The sequence below is a fragment of the Onychomys torridus genome, chromosome 19 (assembly GCF_903995425.1).
Source record: "Onychomys torridus chromosome 19, mOncTor1.1, whole genome shotgun sequence".
In the NCBI taxonomy this organism is placed as follows: Eukaryota; Metazoa; Chordata; class Mammalia; order Rodentia; family Cricetidae; genus Onychomys; species Onychomys torridus.
The window spans coordinates 46,686,231-46,704,829 of NC_050461.1; the positions used below are offsets into that span (position 1 = coordinate 46,686,231).

General features: G+C 45.3%; 1 protein-coding gene across 1 annotated transcript in view; it reads left to right on the forward strand.

Annotated features, from left to right (window-relative positions):
• Positions 1–267: 267 nt before the first annotated feature.
• Positions 268–18,599, forward strand: part of Ppp1r14c (protein phosphatase 1 regulatory inhibitor subunit 14C) — an 89,570-nt gene continuing 71,238 nt past the window's right edge. Inside the window, exon 1 of the mRNA XM_036169213.1 lies at positions 268–1,473. Coding sequence (XP_036025106.1) covers positions 1,171–1,473 — 303 coding nt within the window. The 5' untranslated portion in view covers positions 268–1,170. The remainder of the gene's footprint in view (positions 1,474–18,599) is intronic.

The following is an 18,599-nucleotide window of genomic DNA, read 5'->3' on the forward strand; positions in this document are numbered from 1 at the left end:
AAATGAGTTGTTATGTACAACAGGAATATGTTAGTGTCTCCCTGTAATTTTACACACACACACACACACACACACACACACACACACACACACACACACTTTTCTGTTTATAATTCCGCATCCCACCTCCTCGCCCTCAACCTTATAATAAGCTCATTCATTCGGAATTCTACTTGGTTGCATGATGTTTTTCAAGTAAGCTAGTCAATGCGGCTGCCTTTCTGGGTAAAAAAAAAAAGAGAGAGGTTGTTTAGAAAGGGTCCTGGGAGGAAAGCTGGCTGAGCTGGGAACACAACAGTAGATTTTAAGCCCAGCTAACCCTGAAATGCTCAGGGTCTCGATGGCTCTAGCCCCTCACCCTCTGGACTGCTCAAGCCTCCAATTGATTCCCAGCTTAGGGTGAAACAGGCGCTTCGTAAGAAAACGAAAAACCGGTCTGGGAATAATTTCTCAAGCACGACGATTGCCTGATTGCACAAACATCGCCTCATCAATTTTCTTACCAATCCGACAGAGGAAGTGGCATCCGTGGTGGTCATGGCGTGAATAGGAATGTGTGTTTGGAACCGCCCGGTGGGGCCGGCTGAGGCAGAGGGGAGGAGACACTCCCCGGCATCCTGGGAGACCCACGGGCAAGAGGACCCCGCAGCGCGGTTATTTCCCACGACCTTTACCCAGTGGGAAAGAAAGAGCTGACCCAGACTGAGGGAATCCACAGATTTCGTGCGCCCCGGGACTGCGAAAGAAGCACACAGTTCGAGTCTGCAGGGCAAGAGACGAGGACACACGCGTGTAGAAGACCTCCTCTCCCCTGCCACCTAGACGATCCACGCCAGTGATCGAATCACACCACCCCTCTCTGGGCTACACAGCCCAACATCGGCCTGTCCCTCGGGCACAGATTCTCCACCTCGGAGGACTCTCAAGCCGGGGTGGGGGCGGTCTCCAGGGCTAGAGCACCAGGGTCCTTGGAGGCGTCTTTAAGGCTGCGGTCCCCGCCCTCCTCGCCCGCCCTCCTCCCTCCTCCCTCCGCGAGGATCCAGCGGCCAGGCTCCGGGAGCAGGTGCGGGGGGCCCTTCGTATGCGGCTGCCGGGGCCGCGGTGGTAGCGGCGCGGGGCGCTCGCCCGCCCCTTCTCCGGGCCACTCTCGGGGCTCCGGCACGCGAGGACATGTCGGTGGTGACTGGCGGCGGCGAGGCGGCCGGCGGGGCCGGCGGCGGCGGCGCGCGCGTCTTCTTCCAGAGTCCCCGCGGTGGCACAGGCGGCAGCCCGGGATCCAGCAGCGGCTCGGGTTCCTCCAGGGAGGACTCGGCGCCGGTGGCCACGGTGGCCGCCGCCGGGCAGGTGCAACAGCAGCAGCGACGCCACCAGCAGGGCAAAGTGACCGTGAAATATGACCGCAAGGAGCTGCGGAAACGATTGGTGCTGGAGGAATGGATCGTGGAGCAGCTGGGTCAGCTGTACGGCTGCGAGGTACGTGGGCACTGGTCGGGGGACAGTCGGGACCTCTTTCGGCACTCAGTGCCCACCTGGGAATTTTCCGTGGATCTGGCTGCCGGGTGTGCGCTGCCCTAGCTCTTGGGGACCGAACCCCCAGAGCGTGTCTCTGTGTGATTTCTCCCCTGGGTGCTTTCTGGCGCTGGGGCGCAGCGCTTGGGACGCCTCTACTTGGGTTCAGCTGCCTAGTACCCGGGGAGAGCTGCGGGCTCCCTTGATGGCGTGGGAAGAGGGTTGGGTCTCAAGCTCGGTGCTTTCTTCCGAGTTCTAGGAGCTTGTCTGCACAGCCCTAACTACACCCAGTGGGACTCAGAGTGGCTCGCCTTGCCTGCGCCCTAGTAGAGGCTGGGGAAAGGAGAGGCTTACTGAGTGTCCTGATCCGAGGTAGCCTGGATTTCTGTGGCAATGAAGCAGAAGGACTTTAATGTGCTTAGGGAGAGGACAGGTTGTGGGGATTTCAGAGTCCTTAATGCTCTTTTTCAGTCACCCTCCACGCGAGTCCTCACAGCTCTTCCCCAAGCTGCTCATATGGAGATTTGTTTCGGTTGCTTTGCCTTCCCAAGCTCAGTTACTCTCATCTAAGGGCACCCAAGGAAAGACCCTAGGCAGGTGGCGTACAGGATGTCTCAGATCTGCCTGCTCAGGGTACCCAAGCTCTCCTCAACAGCACAGGGTTCCCCACAGTTCAGGGTGTGAGGTTATGCACAGATCTGACCCACATACATTTGATGTAGACAGAGAAAAAAAAAAAATGACCAAGGCCAGATGATTTCCTGAGAGTCTTTAGCAACACAGATTCTCAATGAAGTGTTCTACTTCAGTTAGCCGTGTGGAGTTTGGAAGAAGTAGAAAGCATGGAGGAGATTAATAATTAAGAATGTGGTTTCCAAGTTAAAGCTAGATTTGCGTTCTTGCAGCTGATAGGCTATTTGGCAAAAATGAAAGCCAGATGAACTTGCTGGTACCAATCCATGTGGACCATCCTGTTTTCACATATTTTATGGCCTATTGTGAAGACATATTTTCTTTAGCATTCATATTGCGCAAGGCAACGGCATTCTCCATGCCGGCTGCCGATGAATGATTGCATTATAATAAAGTTTGACTGTATAAGCAATAAGCTTGTAAAAAAAAATTTGTTTTTCTGGCCTAGCTCTCACAAAAAGCCCATTTAGTAGCTTAAGTAAAAACTGGCAAAATTAGACATGATCATGGGTTTTAAGAATAGGAAGTTGGTGAAACTCTTTAAAGAAACAATGTATTTGATTGAGATGGAATTCCTGTTGGATGAATACATGTGTTCGTTCAGTCGTGCCTCTGTAGAATGCAATTAATTTCCTTTTATTTCCTGTTGGCCTTTATACTCCATTTTGGGTTTGGAGAAGACCCGAGTTACTGGAGGAACTGTTGTTGAAATTAACAACACTTCATTAGAGGTCCCTTGGGAAAGCAAGGAGAGTTCTACCTGCTTAACTTGACAAATGATATATTCTGCATATTCTTTAGAATAATTGGTGGTGGGTGGTGAAAGTGTAATGTTCATTGCATTGAACGTGTCGTTTAGACCCACACTTCAAAGGGTAAATATGACCTTGAATCTTTTTCTTTGGAGCTTTTAGGCCACCAGCCATAACAAACAAATAGAATGTTTATGGAATTATATAAGATGTTCTGCATACGTTACAGCATGTCAGTATTTCCCTTCAACTCTGTCAGTCCTTGGAGGCTGGAGGGACAGGAGACAATCAGAGAGTGTTAGCAATTAGCAGGAACTGTAATGATGGTAACCCTGCCAACTAATAAAGAAACATGTCGAGTACTACACAGCCATGGATGGCCTCTTCCCATCCATTTCTCCACTCAGGGGGCTAGCTTCTCTCTTCTGAGTGCATTTTCTTGCTCACTACTTCAAGTAGCTCAGCCTTGGGTTCATGCATGAGAAGGACCTACCCTGGCTTGTAGCTTTGAACCTTATGACTATGAAGGCTGGGAAGTATTCTTTTAATATTTAAAATTGGAAACTGGTCATATCTTTCAAATGTTTACTGGCACAGCAAGCCAATTGGCTAGACTTCAAGCTTCATATCAGTGAGAGGCCTGTGTTATCTGCTGAGCTGGGTAGTAAAGAACACATATTTAATTTTAGAAGGACTTGTACCCAGACATCAGCAGTTAGATGAGCTGTCCTTTTGAGGATGAAAAATAATTTCCCTTTGCAGGACATTTAAAGTTAGAAAGGAAGGGGAGAAGAAGAAACACATAGACCTGACTTAGATTTGTATGGAGAGATTTGCAGGAACCCATCAACTTGTTTGGAGAATAGTGGAATGGACATTTGAAGAGCCCTTGTTCGGTCCCGGGTGCTGTTTCAGGCACTTGGCATGCACCGATTCACTTCCCGTCCACGGCACTCCTAAGATGAGAGGCTCTTGCTGTCACTCTTTCTACAAATAAGGAAACAAACTCAGAAGGATAAGAGGCTTGAACAAGCTCATGTAGGTGGGAGTGGCTTGGGGGTGGGGTGCATGAACTGGGGCAGTGTGACTCTAAGACTACCATGTACCTCCAGGGCCCACCTGTAACTCTATACAGAACAAAGGACTCACAGAGGTTATGTCTCAATATTGGAAACTATGTATTAAGCTAATAGGTGTGGCTATAGATGTGTTCTACCCATATACTTTGACAACCACGTCCTTTTAGTGAATTGCAAGGCTAAGTGTGAATTTTGAGTTCTCACATGCCCCAGAGCTCTGAGCTGGAATGGATTTGAGAAAATCTTCTCCAGGACTGGGTATCTTCTCTTTTGGTGTGCATCCCCTGCCCCAGCACAGACCTAGCTGGTGGTGGGGGGCATTTGGTCACATGTATTCCTAGACTTTTCTTCCAACATATAGGTTCTGGGGACTCAGACTTGACAGCAAGTGCCTTTACCTACTGATCCATCTCATCAGTCCATGGTCCAGGCTTTGTATACATCTTTTTTTTTTTCCTTCCAATGTCCATGCCTCTGGCTCATGCCCATCTAGAAAGAGCTTGTTCTTGTTCTGAAAGCTTCTTGGCAATTGATGAAGGAATTCTGGTCACAAGGGGCATAAGCTGAAACCATATGGAGGCCCATTTGGTTCCTGAGAGGCTTCAAGGAGATGGCCCTGCAGAAGTGGAGCCCAAGGCTATGACCCTCTCACCCAGTGTGAGAGTCTTTTGTGTTCACAGACAAATATGGACATTAAATCCTGCAACGATTGGTTATGTGCATATAGCCCCCCCTTTTTTTTAATCTTGTGGGAAAGCTTACACAGTGAAATTTTGAGCTAGGAATTTGATTGTAACAGACCTGTTAGATTCAATCTGCATCCATATGTAAGGAATTCTGTTTTAAGGCATTTCTGTTATCTTCTCAACTGTTTTTTTTTTAAGAGCATTTGAAATCTGGCACACTGTCTACCCTGACAAGTGTTGCAAGACGGTTTACTGGGTAAATCATGTCATTTTCTTCCAATCTTGCCCAGCCTCAAGGTAACATCTGCATTTCCAGTTTTACAATTTGGTTTGCTTTGGAAATTAAAATCTGTTGCTAAGTGCAAATCACTGGAATGGCAGAGTACCCTAGTATGAACATTCTCCAGTGCTGGCTTGTCCTCCACATCTGAGGTCTTTCTGCTTTTTAAAAGCAGTTTTCTGACTGATTGGCCCCTCCAAAGCTGATGCTCCAGGCATGTGTAGCCACGCCCAGCCTTTCACCTGGGTGCTGGGCATTTGAAATCAGGTCTTCAGGCTTGCCGAGCAAGTGAGTCAACGCCTCAACCTCCACGTCTTTATTTTTGGGGTTGCCTGACTGACCTGTGATTAGTAGTAATCTAAGATCATACTATTGTTTTTCTTGACTTAATTTGTTATTACTATTTGTGTGTGTGTGTGTGTGTGTGTGTGTGTGTGTGTGAGAGAGAGAGAGAGAGAGAGAGAGAGAGAGAGAGAGAGAGAGAGAGAGAGAGAGAGAGAGAGAGCAGGTGCATCCCACGTGTCATAGCACCCACATGAAGGCCAGGGGACAACAGGCAGGGGTCAGTTCTCTTCTTCCACCGTGGGTTCTGGGAATCGAACCTGAGTTCTCAGGCTTACACCACGAGCACTTCCACCCATGAGCCATCTTGCTACCCCGGTCCTATTATTTTTCTTTCTTTCTTTCTTTTTTTTTTTTTTTGGTTTTTCGAGACAGGGTTTCTCTGTGTAGTTTTGCGACTTTCCTGGAACTTGCTCTGTAGCCCAGGCTGGCCTTGAACTCACAAAGATCCACCTGCTTCTGCCTCCCGAGTGCTGGGATTAAAGGTATGCACCACCACTGCCCGGCTAAGATTTATTTATTTGTTTAGTACACAGAAGAGGGCGCCATATCTCATTACAGATGGTTGTGAGCCACCATGTGGGTGCTGGGAATTGAGCTCAGGATCTTTGGAAGAGCAGTCGGTGCTCTTAACCTCTGAGCCATCTCTCCAGCCCTCCATCCTATTATTTTTAAAAATTAAAAAGATTATTATGATCACACAGACGTGTCAACTGTACAGATTAGCATGTTCCACTGTGACCATTCCGTACTTCTATAGATTGTGTCTTGTGGCCCCACGTGGCCTGCAGGGTGCAGCTCTGTCAGTGGGTTTGTGCTTGTGTTCAGGAAAGACCTGTCATTTTCAGCCTAAGTCCTTCTTTTGAGCACACCACTTTCCTCACCAGCATCAAATTAGCCTGCCTTGCTGCATCACTGGCATCTCAGCTGGAAGACAGAGCTACTGCCTAGGCCTGAGTCCGTGGGGCACGCACTGAATCCTCCTTTGTCCAGGTATTTAGGAATGGACTTTACTGCTTTATTATTACTTTTAATCACCACCAATGCAACCTACAGAGAGTACTCAGGTGTGAAGAGCACTGCGATCTTAGCAGAGAGAGCCGAGGGAGGCAGGGAGGCAGTTCAGTTCAACAGGACTCAATGGCCGGTGCTGGTTCAAACTCTGAGAGTCTGACCCCAAGTGGTTTATTTTAGGCATAATTAGGCACAGATCAATTTAGTGGAAATTATTCTGCTGATGATTAATTTTATGGGCACCACAAAGCATACATAAATCTCCTTCAGGAACAAAGTAAGCTAAATACAGATAAGACATGGCTACGTTGAAACCCTTTGTAAAGTCCATAAAGACAGGTTCTATAGAATGATTGAGAAAAATGGATTCATGATAAGCATCTGGAGGAGGGTATGGTGTCAGCTCCGGCCACACAGACATCACACACATCATCGAGCTAGAAAGCATGTCCATTCCAGCCTTCCCTGTGGAAAACAGGTTTTTCATTTCCTTCCCTTGAAGGAACAACCCTGTGTGCCTGACATTCTGGGTTCCCCTAGTGCATGTCTATGAGAACAAAGTCCTCCAGGCCCCCCTATACTAAGGAATAAATTAAACAGGAAAAAAACAAAAACAAAAAAACAAAAACAAAATCCAAGCAAAACCAAAACTATGGATAAAAGAATTCTGAATTTCCAAAGTAAGGAAAGAAAACCACCCTTAGCCTTGTGTGAGAGTTAATATTGATTATCAGTCTGCCAAGATTTAGAATTGGAGACAAACTCATGAGAGTGTCTTAGTGAGGGTGTTTCCAGAGAGATTCAATGGATGGTGGCGGGAAGACGCAATTGGAACCTGGACATCCGGGGCCCAGGACTGAATAAAAAGCAGAGAGCGAGTGTAAATGGTAGCATTCATCTTTCTCTACTCCCTAACTCAACGGCAGTGAGACCAGTCACTCGTATTCCCACCACAATGGACTGTGCCTCCTCAAACTGTGAGCCAGGATAAGCCCACCCTTCCTTAAGCTGCTTCTAGTCAAATATTTTGTCACAGTCATGGGAAAAGTAGTAATCACACCTCCCCTTGGAGGTGTGAGAAATGGGTGGAACCGAGGTTAGGAACTTGTGCTCTGTGGCTAGATTAACTTACATTCACACCATTGTCCCTCATTTAGCAGGTCTATGAGATTAGACAATTCCTTTGATCTCTTGAGCCCCCCCCCTTTTTTTTTTTACCCCTTTCTTTCTCTGTTTTGTAGGGTTCATACTTGGTGGAGGCCTGGCCTGCAAAATATCAAGTATAGTATAGTAATTCATGTATGTCTGTTGTTGTCGTTGGCTTTATAACTGGCCACCAACTGTTGGTGACACTCTGTTTTATGGGGAAAGAGAACTAGGAGGCAGGAAACAAGGTGTTGATGTCAATTAAATGCTAAGCTTTGGGGAAGCATGTATGCGCCCACTGTAGACAGGGTTGTGTGTATTTTAACCTGAACATAAGCAAACATGTTCTAGAGCCTGCCTGATCTTAAGTATTTTGGTGGATTTAATATTTGAAGACAAGAACCATGGTAATTTTCATTGTTTGTCTCTAGTAAGACACAATCCCTTAGCTTTTAAGGATTTGTTTGGATGAAAGACAAAGGACTTACTAACCTTCAGAAAGCATTTAGAAAGTGTACTGGCTGGTTTTATGTGTCAACTAGATACAAGCTAGAGTCATTAGAGAGGAAATAGCCTCAGTTGGGGAAATGCCTCCATGAGATCCAGCTGTAAGGCATTTTCTCAATTAGTGGTCAGTGGGGGAGGGCCCAGCCCAAGGTGGGTGGTGCCATCCCTGGACTGGTGGTCCTGGGTTCTATTAGAAAACAGACCAGTAAGCAGTAAGCAGCTCCCCTCCATGTCCTCCGCTTCAGCTCCTGCCTCCAGGAGGCTGCCCTGTTTGAGTTCCTGTCCTGACTTCCTTCAGTGATGAACAGCAATGTGGACATGTAAACCAAATAAATCCTTTTTTCCCTAACTTGCTTTTCAGTCATGGTGTTTTGTCTCAGCCATAGAAACCCTGACGAAGACAAAGTCATGGTGTTTTAGTATTAGATTTAGCTAGCAATGTTTCTTTATTGTAAATGCAGTAAAGTAAAGTCCATTTATTGTCTTGTTACTATAACTTATTTTGCATCCTTACTGTTGTATTTTGGCATTGGATATATATATATATATACACATATATATATGTATGTATATGTATATATGTATATATATGTGTGTGTGTATATATATATATATATATATATATATATATATATATATATATATATATATATTTCATGGCTCCAGTTATGTCAAGGTGTCAAGGTGGCAGAAGTACCTAATGGCCTTGTAGGCTTAAATTGGAGGGCTGCATTAGGAAGGTCAGCCTTCCATGGGTCTCCAGGCTGCTCTCGGTGACCCTGCCATGCTGCTCTGCCAGGCCCATCTCTGTGTCTGCTTCTGATGTCTTCTATCTTCCTCCCAGTCTGCACACAGCCTGGCCTAGCCCTGGACGGGAGGAGTGGGTGCTCAATGGTTTCGAATTTTATTGGCTGTGCTGTCTCTGCATGGTTTCATTTTATCCCCCTCTCTCATTTCCTGCACTTGGGTATTTCAAGCTTTGGCATCGTTTTAAGGCTCTTGTTACCTCCTCCTTTCTCCACCGGTGTCTTCTTAGCTGGTGTCCTAGGAGGCTGCTCCCAGCACATCTCTCCACTGACCATGCTTTGTGTCTGTATGGTCAGCCTCTTTTTCCATCCATACTTTCAGTCTAACTAGCCTGGAAATTGAAATCTTTCCTCTCTGTTTAAAGTAGCTACCACCTTTTTTTTTTTTTTTCAACCAACAGAAGCTTCTCCTTTTCTGCCATGTACCCTTGGTATCAACCCACCTTTTTCTTTCCCTTTCTATTTTTTTCCAGGTCTTTCTCCACCCACGACACTTACATCTTTCAGCCACAGTAATATCTGATGTCAGCTCCCACCACCGCTGGCCTGAGGACTGCCTTGTGTCTCAGTCCATGTGTCTTTGCTTGGGCCTGACTTTGATTTGATCTTTGGCAGGATAGGCAGCTCATCAGTTCCTTCTGAAGTTCTCTCTTGTCCCCGAGTGTCTTCAGCCAGGATTGTCCCTAGCTTTCATCCTTCCACTTGTATTGATTTCCCATTCCCAGAGCCTTTCTGAGTCTGTACTGTGTCTTCCTCCACAATGACACCTCTTGTCACCTATCTCCAGTCCCGACTCGCCTCCTTCTCTGCCTTTTCATTTGTGCAGTCTTTCTGGGTGATGTGGCTCTCCTTACCAGCGCCTCAAGTTGACATCCATCTGTTGACAACTTCTAAATCTGTCTTTTTTAGCCTGAATTCCAGGCATCTGCAAGGCACTTTAAAATGGACATCTCCCCTAGATGCCTCAAGAGAAGCTCGTGGCCAGCTGTCTGTGAGGGCGTTTCTTACGTTCTTCTACAAATTTGCTCTTCTTCCTCAGTTCCCTCTGTGTCTTCCTAGTTGTTCCAGACAAATACGTGGCACCCTTATCTCTTGCATCTCCCCAGCCTGACACACCCAGTAGTCCCGAAGTCTTGTTGCAGCTTGTTGCTGAGATTGTTCGTGTCTAGTTTGTTGACTTCTCCCAGCTACCACCGAGGTCCAGCATTTTCTCGGTTGCCACTTGCTTTATAGCAAGGGCCACTCCTTTCCTTTAAATTACTAATGCCACTACCACCATCAGCACCTCTCATCACAGCGACTCCGTGACCACTGCTCCCACCACTAATTCATGACTCGGGGACCCGTGCATTTCATTTCTCAGTTCTCTAAATAATTCTGTGAAGTGTGTGTGTGTGTGTGTGTGTGTGTGTGTGTGTGTGTGTGTGTGTGTGAAGGGATAATTGTCTTTATTCTCCATTTTATAATGAAGACACTGAGAACAGAGATGTCATTTGTCCTTGTTCAAAACTATTCTCACTCCTAAGCCACTTAGCCAGAATGCTACCATCTTCCTGACATCTGAATGCATGAAGTTCTTACTGTATTTCCCGTCCCTAAAGAGGAACTGAAGAGGTCAAGGTTCAGAGTGTTTGAGCCACAGGCCCTGGTCTGAGGCCACATGCCATGGTCCTCGGGACATGGCTTCCTTTACCTTCACCTCTAACCCTCTACCTCTGTGTCATGGTGCTTAAGAAAAGCCTTCTCCAGAAGCTTGGTTGTTTTCTAGAACCCAAACAGAACCATTGTCTCCCTCTCTCCTCTAGCCTCTTAGGATAGAACAGTCACACCTTAGCGGGCAACCCAGGGCCCAGAGGTCTGCTCTATTCATTTCTCTCGAGTTGTCAACTTCCTGCCACACACCAGATTGCTCTTTTCAGGTTTCCCTATACAGATCAGCAGGGGTTCCCTTAGCCAGAATCATGTCTCCCTACTTTCTTCATGTCACATATTGCTTTCACCTTGTTTCAAGTTGACACAGGAGGTTTCAGGAAGCCACTCTATCCCATCAGGCTGGCTCATAGGCCGTTCTAGGCAGTCCTCTCTACTGTCCTATCCTAGGCCTTTCTAGGTAGCCCTCTCTACTACCCATCTCCTGCCCTGCCACACCTTTGTGCGGGTGAGCTCTTGTGCCATCTGCTGCTCCCATCATTCACTCTCCTGGCTGCTCCTGGGTGTCCCTGCTATGGAGTAACGGTGCCTTCTTGCCATTAATTGCTAGGGTGACATGTTTACTTCTACAATGATGGTATTTGGACATGGGGCTTTAGGGAGATGACTGTGTTCCATAAGATCATGAGAGTACAGCCCCGTTGGTGGTCTTAGTGTTCCTAGAGGGGGATGAAGAGATCAGAGCTCTCTCTTTCTGCACTCTTCTCGTTCACCAGTACCTCCTTGCTCTGTCCTAGCAGAGGGCTCTCAGCAGGAAGCTGGCATGCTGATACTCTCTCTTAGACTTCTAGCTTCCAACAGTGTGAGAGGTAAATGGCTGCCGTTTAGTCCTAGTCTGTGGCACTGTGTTGTAGTAGTCAAAACAGGCCCCCAAATGTCCCATATCTGACAGTGGAATGAGAGAGGTCTAAACTGGCCCTTCAGAGCAGCGGTGGCATTTCTGGGCTTAGTTCATATCTTAAATTAACTTCATTGATATCATGTTGCTGTGCCCACTGTGAAACCTGCTCTTTCATTGTTGACTTGAAGTTATGATTCTTTTGCGTGGCTGTAAGTTATAATTGTGTGTTCCTTTGAACCTGGGAGCTGAAGGACCTTGCCATGAATAAAGTACAGATGCATGGGGGATGAAAGTCTTCAGAGGAGGCAATCACAGGTCAGCACTCTCCCCTCTGTCACTGGAAGCCCTTGGTATGCCTGAGGACACTGTCCTATTGCACTGGAGTGCTAATGCTTGCTCGTGCTCTGATGGGGTGAGCGGTTCCCATCTGCAAGGAGGATTCAGAGTGACAGGCTCACTCAGTTCTCCATAGAGCAAGGAATGAAAGCCCTGGCTTCTGTCTCTGCCGAAAAGTTCAGGCCAATAAACTCTCACCGCATTTTTTTCCTAGTGCACATGGATGCTTTTCGGAAACCTGTTCCAAGGAGACAAAAGTGTTGTATTAGTCTCTAAAGCATTATTTTCATGATGGAAGGGGAAAAAATGGTGAAAATGGGGCTTTTCTTTTTTGAAAGACTCTCTTAAGGCAAATATGGGATGAACTGTGGAGGTCCCTCTCTGCCTCCCTCCCTCTTTTCACCCATCCATTCATTCAGCACATACTTACATAGATCAAAGGGGAGGGATGGATTCATTACTTTTCTTGCTCCTTTGACCAATTAGCTGAGAAGCAGCATCTTAGGGAATGGAGGCTTACAGTTTAAGGGATACAGTCCATCATGGAGGGGAAGGGATGTCAGCAGGTGGCTCCGTGGGTGGCAGGAGTATACAACTAGAAAACCTCACATCTTAGAACAGGAAGCAGAGAGTAGACAGGAAGCGGAACCAGCCCGTACAACCTGAAAGCCCACCCTTCAGTGACTTACTTCCTCCCAGGAGGCTCCCCCTCTCAAAAGTTCTGAAACCTTCCAAAATGGCACCACCAGCCTAGGAACCAGTGCTTGAACATGGGAGCCTCTGAGGGACATTTCATGTCCAAACCACACAGGGAATGAGAAGACATCATTCTTCTCAGACATGCAAGGGGAAAGAGGAGGTTGTAGAAGAAGGAAGAAAGAAGCCATTGTAGAAGAAGGAAGGAATTCTATACTTTTGAAAGCTTACGACAGCAGGACCCATGTCTTGTTCCCTGTGTGTCGATGAATTTATTAATACATTTATTCAAATCATTGTATCTGTTAGTAACTTCTTCCTTTAGCCCCAGCCAGTTTTCCAGGGAGGATATGACAAATTCGTTGAAGTTATAATGCATGTAACCTGAACTGATTTAATTATCTTTCATCTTAGTGGGGAATGTCAGGTCTCAGGGAAGGAAAGGTGAAGTGTGAGCATGTGAATTTGGGGGATGAGTGCTCCAGGGCAGGGCTGTGGAAATCTCCCTGGCATCTCTGACATCAAATCAGGCTTGCTCATGTTCCCATGGTGCAGTGGTAAGGGCCCTGGACACCTGAATTCTCTTCTACCCAGGCTGTTATCAGCTTATACCCTTGGGAAATCATTTTTGCCATTAGGTTTTATTTTCAGATTTTCTTTCCTCGTGTGAAAATTTAAAAAAAAAAAAAAAAAGAAGAAGCAAAAAAGAGGGAGGCCTGTGTCTTTGAAATTCTGACCTTCAGAGATTTTTCCCAGAAATTTGGCGGTGCACTGGGGAAAGAGAAATTTATTGCAAGAATGGTGATTCCCAAAATGAGAAGCAGAGACTCTGGCAAAGCAGTCCACCAAAGAGCCAATCAAGTGATGCAGGCCTCTAGTTATAGTAGGAACAGAGCTGCCCTGCCCTGGGCACGGAGTCTCAGATTAGGATGTGAATGTAAGGATGAGATTGTATGTGTGTGTGTGTGAGAGAGAGAGACAGACAGAGACAGACAGAGACAGACACAGAGACACAGAGATAGGGAGAGACACAGACAGTGAGCTGCAGGCACACATAAAGGTCAATTTTACCTACAGTGTCTCAGGGGCCACCCACCTTGTTCTTTGAGATAGGGTCTCTCTGTGGCCTAAAACTCACCTATTAGAGACACCAGTTGACCACTGAGCCCTAGAGGGTCACCGCTTTTCATCTGCCCTGTGTGGGGATTTACAAACATACCCCACCCCATCTAGCTTTTTACAAGGGTTCTGGGGCTCCAAGCCAGGACATTATGCTTGCATGGCAAGACCCCAGACCCATCGAAAACCATTTAAAAATGGTTTTTCTTTTTACAAAACAGCCCCCCATTATCAGCTTTTGAGTTAAGTTTGAAATCTGACAGTACAGATACTTAGCATTACCCTTGCTACTTTTTTCCTTGCATTTAATTGGGTTAACCTTTAAGAAAAGCGACATATTTGACTTAAACATTTTAGCATATAACTTACAATACTGGCTGTCAGTGGTGGCCTTCTCTGTATTATTTGTCCTTTACCTTGTCAGCTCACAGTGAGGTAATGGTGGCATTTGCTGTAACTTGAGGGAAGTTTGAGTTAAGATATAAAATGAGTATCAGAGAAAGAAAAATCACAAAAAAAACCTTAAGGAATAAAAATTCAAAAGATAAAATGTAAAAATTGGTTTGAATAGGCATATGAGCAAATTCAGATTGAGCAAATTAATTTGTGCTGAATTGTATAGTTTTAGAATTAACATGACAGGGCAATACAAAGAAAATTGGGCGTTATTGCGGTTATTATGGTGGTTTGGAAAAGAACGAATGCTTGGTCACTATGGAGTGGCGTTATTAGGAGGTGTGGCCTTGTTGGAGGAAGTGTGTCACTAGGGATGGGTTTTGGGGTTTCAAGTGCTCAAGCCAGGCCCACCGTCTCTCTCTCTCTTCCTACTGCCTGCCATCCAGATATAGGACTCTCAGCTACCTCTCAAGCACCATGTCTGCCCACATGCCGCCATTTTCCCTGCTATGATGACTAAACCTGTGAATCTGTAAGCCAGCCCTAATTAAACATGTTTCCTTTACAAGAGCTGCCACGGTCATGGTGTCTGTTCACAGCAACAGAAAGCCTAAGTAAGATAGTTCTGGTCAGATGTGGGAAGCAGAATTTGTTACTCTTTATACGGTGTGTTTGTTTTGCTTAGTGATGGGATCCTAAAGTATCACCAGATAACATCACCCAGCCCCCACTAAAATGTTGGGATATAGGTAGTTAGCCCATTGTTAAGATGAGAAAACAAAGTCCAAAGAGCTTTCATGACATGTACAAGTTTAATCGATCCAAAGAAAGTGTGGGAAAAGGGCAAGTGCAGCCTCTGGCAGCTGTGGAACCCAGCCTTACTCTCCTGACTCTGATACAGCCACGGAGGCTAGCATGTTTGACCCTTCCGCCAGGCACGTTTGTCTGCTGTATGTCTGATACATTTTCCGAAGGACTTTGTCTTGGCTGATTGTTGAGATTCTGTAATTTCTTAGATGAGGCATTTCAACAATTTCTTTAGGGAAAAAAAAACTGAATTTGTTTGCTCTGAAATATTCACCACAATGAAAAAACTTCTTATTTCTCTGATGACCAGGTTTGCATCAGTAGTTAGCAATAATAGATCCCGTGCTTTCCATCTACCTAGTTAGATGGAATTGGCTATAGGCTTAGTCTAGTTTGTGGTTAATAGCTAGAAGCTCACTTTAGTCATTATTATTATTACTATTATTATTATTATTATTATTATTATTATTATTATATTGCAGTGTTGGGGACCAAATCCAGGCCATTGACATGCTACTTGTGTGCTTTGCCACTGAACTATATCCTCAATGCCCTGGGAACTTGCTATGAGTAAGCCCTAGGTTACATGTATTTTCTCCTTCATATCTGAAAGTACAAGATATTATCTTTGATGGAAGGAAATAAAGTGTGAAACCCTTAACTTGCTTGCTTATATTAGTAGATACTTTTGTTCAGGTCCCTCAGCATCTGTGGCCAATGATCTGTTCTTTTATTTCTCTTTATATACAAGTGTAACTGGTGTAACTGGTAGTTACTTCGTTTCTGCTCATATTAACAGAATTAAAGCTGTTCAAGGCAAGGTAAGGTGCAGAGTCTCCAGACTAAAAAAAAAAAAAAAAGGCTTTTCTGCCAAGTTCCCATGAGTGAATACTCTACAATTCTAATTAGTCGGCTGAATTCTTATGTTTGTACCGGGTGTGGCAGTTGCCTGACAAGTCAAAAGCAAATGAGTCATTGATTTGGTGCTAAAACACGACTATGCTTGCTACAATGAAAGAACCCTACAAATAGCACAACTCCAAGAACAGCATGGAGTGTCTCTGGTAGACAAGTGCCTTTTGTTCAGCTAAAATATTCCATGTCTTCATCAGACTCCAGGAGGCTAAGAACTTAGCAATCTTGTACCAGAAGCAGTTTGCATAGGCAGGTGTTTAGCGAATGAAACCTGTCTGCTTTTGGATAAACAAGCCATCACCTAATCTAGCCTGAGACTCTGAAAAATGATACCTTGTCGATGCTCTGAAACATGTCCATGTTAAATCTAGAGATGGATGAATGGTGGGCTGTAGCCAATGAGTGAGCCATCCTGAAGTTGAGTTAGAACTGAACAAGTGAGGAACTGCTTTATTGCTGACAATATGTTGTAAACTGTGAAGGGAAGCAGAAAGGGAGAAGAGATACAGGGTACCTAAGATGCTCTGAATGCTGAGTCAGTAATTCTCATGTTAGTCATTGCACGATGGCATCGCCACACTTCCATCTGCATAACAAGGGTGCAAGGCTTAGGGAGGTGGGCCATGTGTGCACCCCAGTCTTCCTCCTTGAACCTTTATCTAGCTCGTATCTGCCTCCCTCTGGTCCAACTTCCTAACATCAGGACTGAAAGGTTCCTCAATATATGGTGGGACATGGTGTTCTATCCCAAGCCCCTGTTGGTCGCCATCACAGCTCTATGTGACCCTTGAGGAAGCTTTGCCTTTTAAGATGGACTGGCCCACCCACCCCCATCCACCTTCACTTCTTGAGGGGCTACAAATCCCTCTCCTGACCTTTTCCTTTCAATGCTCTAGTCTTCTCAGAGATTACTATAAAATAAAATAAAGATTCAAAACCTTACCAAGAAAAGCCCAGGGCATAAATGAAATCACCATTAGCAGCATCTACTGTTGTTTATCACACCTAATTCTGTTTTGTTCAAACATGTATTTAAATTAAAGTTTTATTATTTGTCCAATGAGGAGGCTTATGAAGTCTTTTTGTGTTGTTTTGTTTTCACATTTTTGGACCATACACTGAGTTTAGAAACATAGAACATAATCAGTATATCAAAATGGAAATTTTTCTTTGGTTTCCTTCAAGGAATTACCTTCTCAAAGCATCTCTATATGAGAGTCACAAATGACTTGGGTATGCTTTATGCATGTCTAGAAAAGATACTGGAGCAACATATAAAAACATTATAGGCTTATTTTAGTGGCTGGAAGGGTAATTTTAATTTTGTTTATATTTTATGTGATAAATATGTGCATCTCTTTCACAAGGGAGGAACTTGAAGGTTGTTTTGAAAAAGGGGGTGGCCTGCATATCCCACAGTTTTTGTAGTCATAGGTAAGAAAAGAGCCTGTTTTAGGCCTGTTCTCTGACATCATAACAGAATATCAAAGACAGGGTACTTCGCAAACAATAGAAGGTTATTTGGCTCACATTCTGAAGGATGAGGGTCCAAGGGTGTGGTGCTGAGGGCTGGCATCTGGGGAAAGTCTTAGGAATTCTGGATAATATGATGGAAGGGTAAGTGAGCATGAGGTGGGGGGATGGAGGGGATGGGAGGGGAGAGAGAAATTGATTGATGGATCCAAGCAACCTTTCTATCAGATACTCCATATAACCAGCCCTTTCCTGCAGTAACAGCATTGATGAAGACAAAACCTTCATGATCTCACGAGCCCTCCAAGGTAGGTTCTGCTTCAAAACCCAGCCACAAAGGTAGTTGAATTCAGCAGGAGTGGTGGAGGGGCTTCAGAATCATAGCTACCACAGGGTTAGAATAGCTCAAGGCTGGGGCAAGCAAGCCTGGGGGACTGTATTTTGGCATCTTCTCTGTTCTGAGCAAGGTGGATGATAAAAATGTTAATTGGAAGTAAATACCTACAAGAAAACCAAGCTTGCCGTTGAATCAAAATAGTTACTTTATATTTTCAGATGGGCACCTAAATCATGGTAGGATGTTTTGAGGGTATGTAAAGACAGAGGGCAGCAGATTACCCTCCTCTTGTGAATGGGAGACTGACCTTCCCTTCTCCTCAAAGTGTGCTTTGAAGGGCACACTTAGGCCATTTGAAAATCCTCTTCATAAAGTGTGTTTAAAGAAAACAAAAACGAAATAACAACAAAAGCCCTTTGGCTTAGTTACGTTGTTTGTCTAGTGGATCCTGGACTTACCTGTACATGACAGACCCTGGAGGAACCATTTGTCAGAAATAAGCATGGGGAGTGTGTCCTCCTACCCTAGTGTATTTTGATGAACAGAGTTCTTTATCTTGCTAGTTCCTGGCCTGTCCATTTTCCTTTCATTTGACCCATTCATTCTATGTCCTTTTTCAGACATCCTTTGTTCCAAGCCATGGATGCACTCTCTTCTGTGTCTCAGTGGTTTGCTTTCTACATTTAGATCTGTTGTCCACCCGGCACGTCCACCCAGACATGGTTTTGTCTGTGATGTGGTATATAGATTAAGATTTAATGTTTCCTACTTGGACATTCATTGACCTAGCACCACTCATTGAAAAGACCATGCTCTCCCTCTGCTGTAGCCATGTGTCAGAGGACAGTGTAGTGTGTGCAGAGGACTGAATGTTTGTGCTACCTGGTTAGTGTGCCGCAGTCCTCACTCCCATGAATAGCACATGATGGCATTCAGTGACAGTACCAGAGAAGAGTATGTCACGAGAGTGGAGGATTCCCAGAAGAGGACTAGTGTCCTCATAAGACATGAGAGAACATCTCCTTCTCTGCTCTCTACCAGAGATCAAGGAGGACCCAAGGAGTAGGCGCCCCCATAGGAATTTGGAAGTTGGTGTTCACTGGACAAGGCACCTGTTGGCACCTTGATCTTGCATTTTTTTCAGCCTCCAGAGCC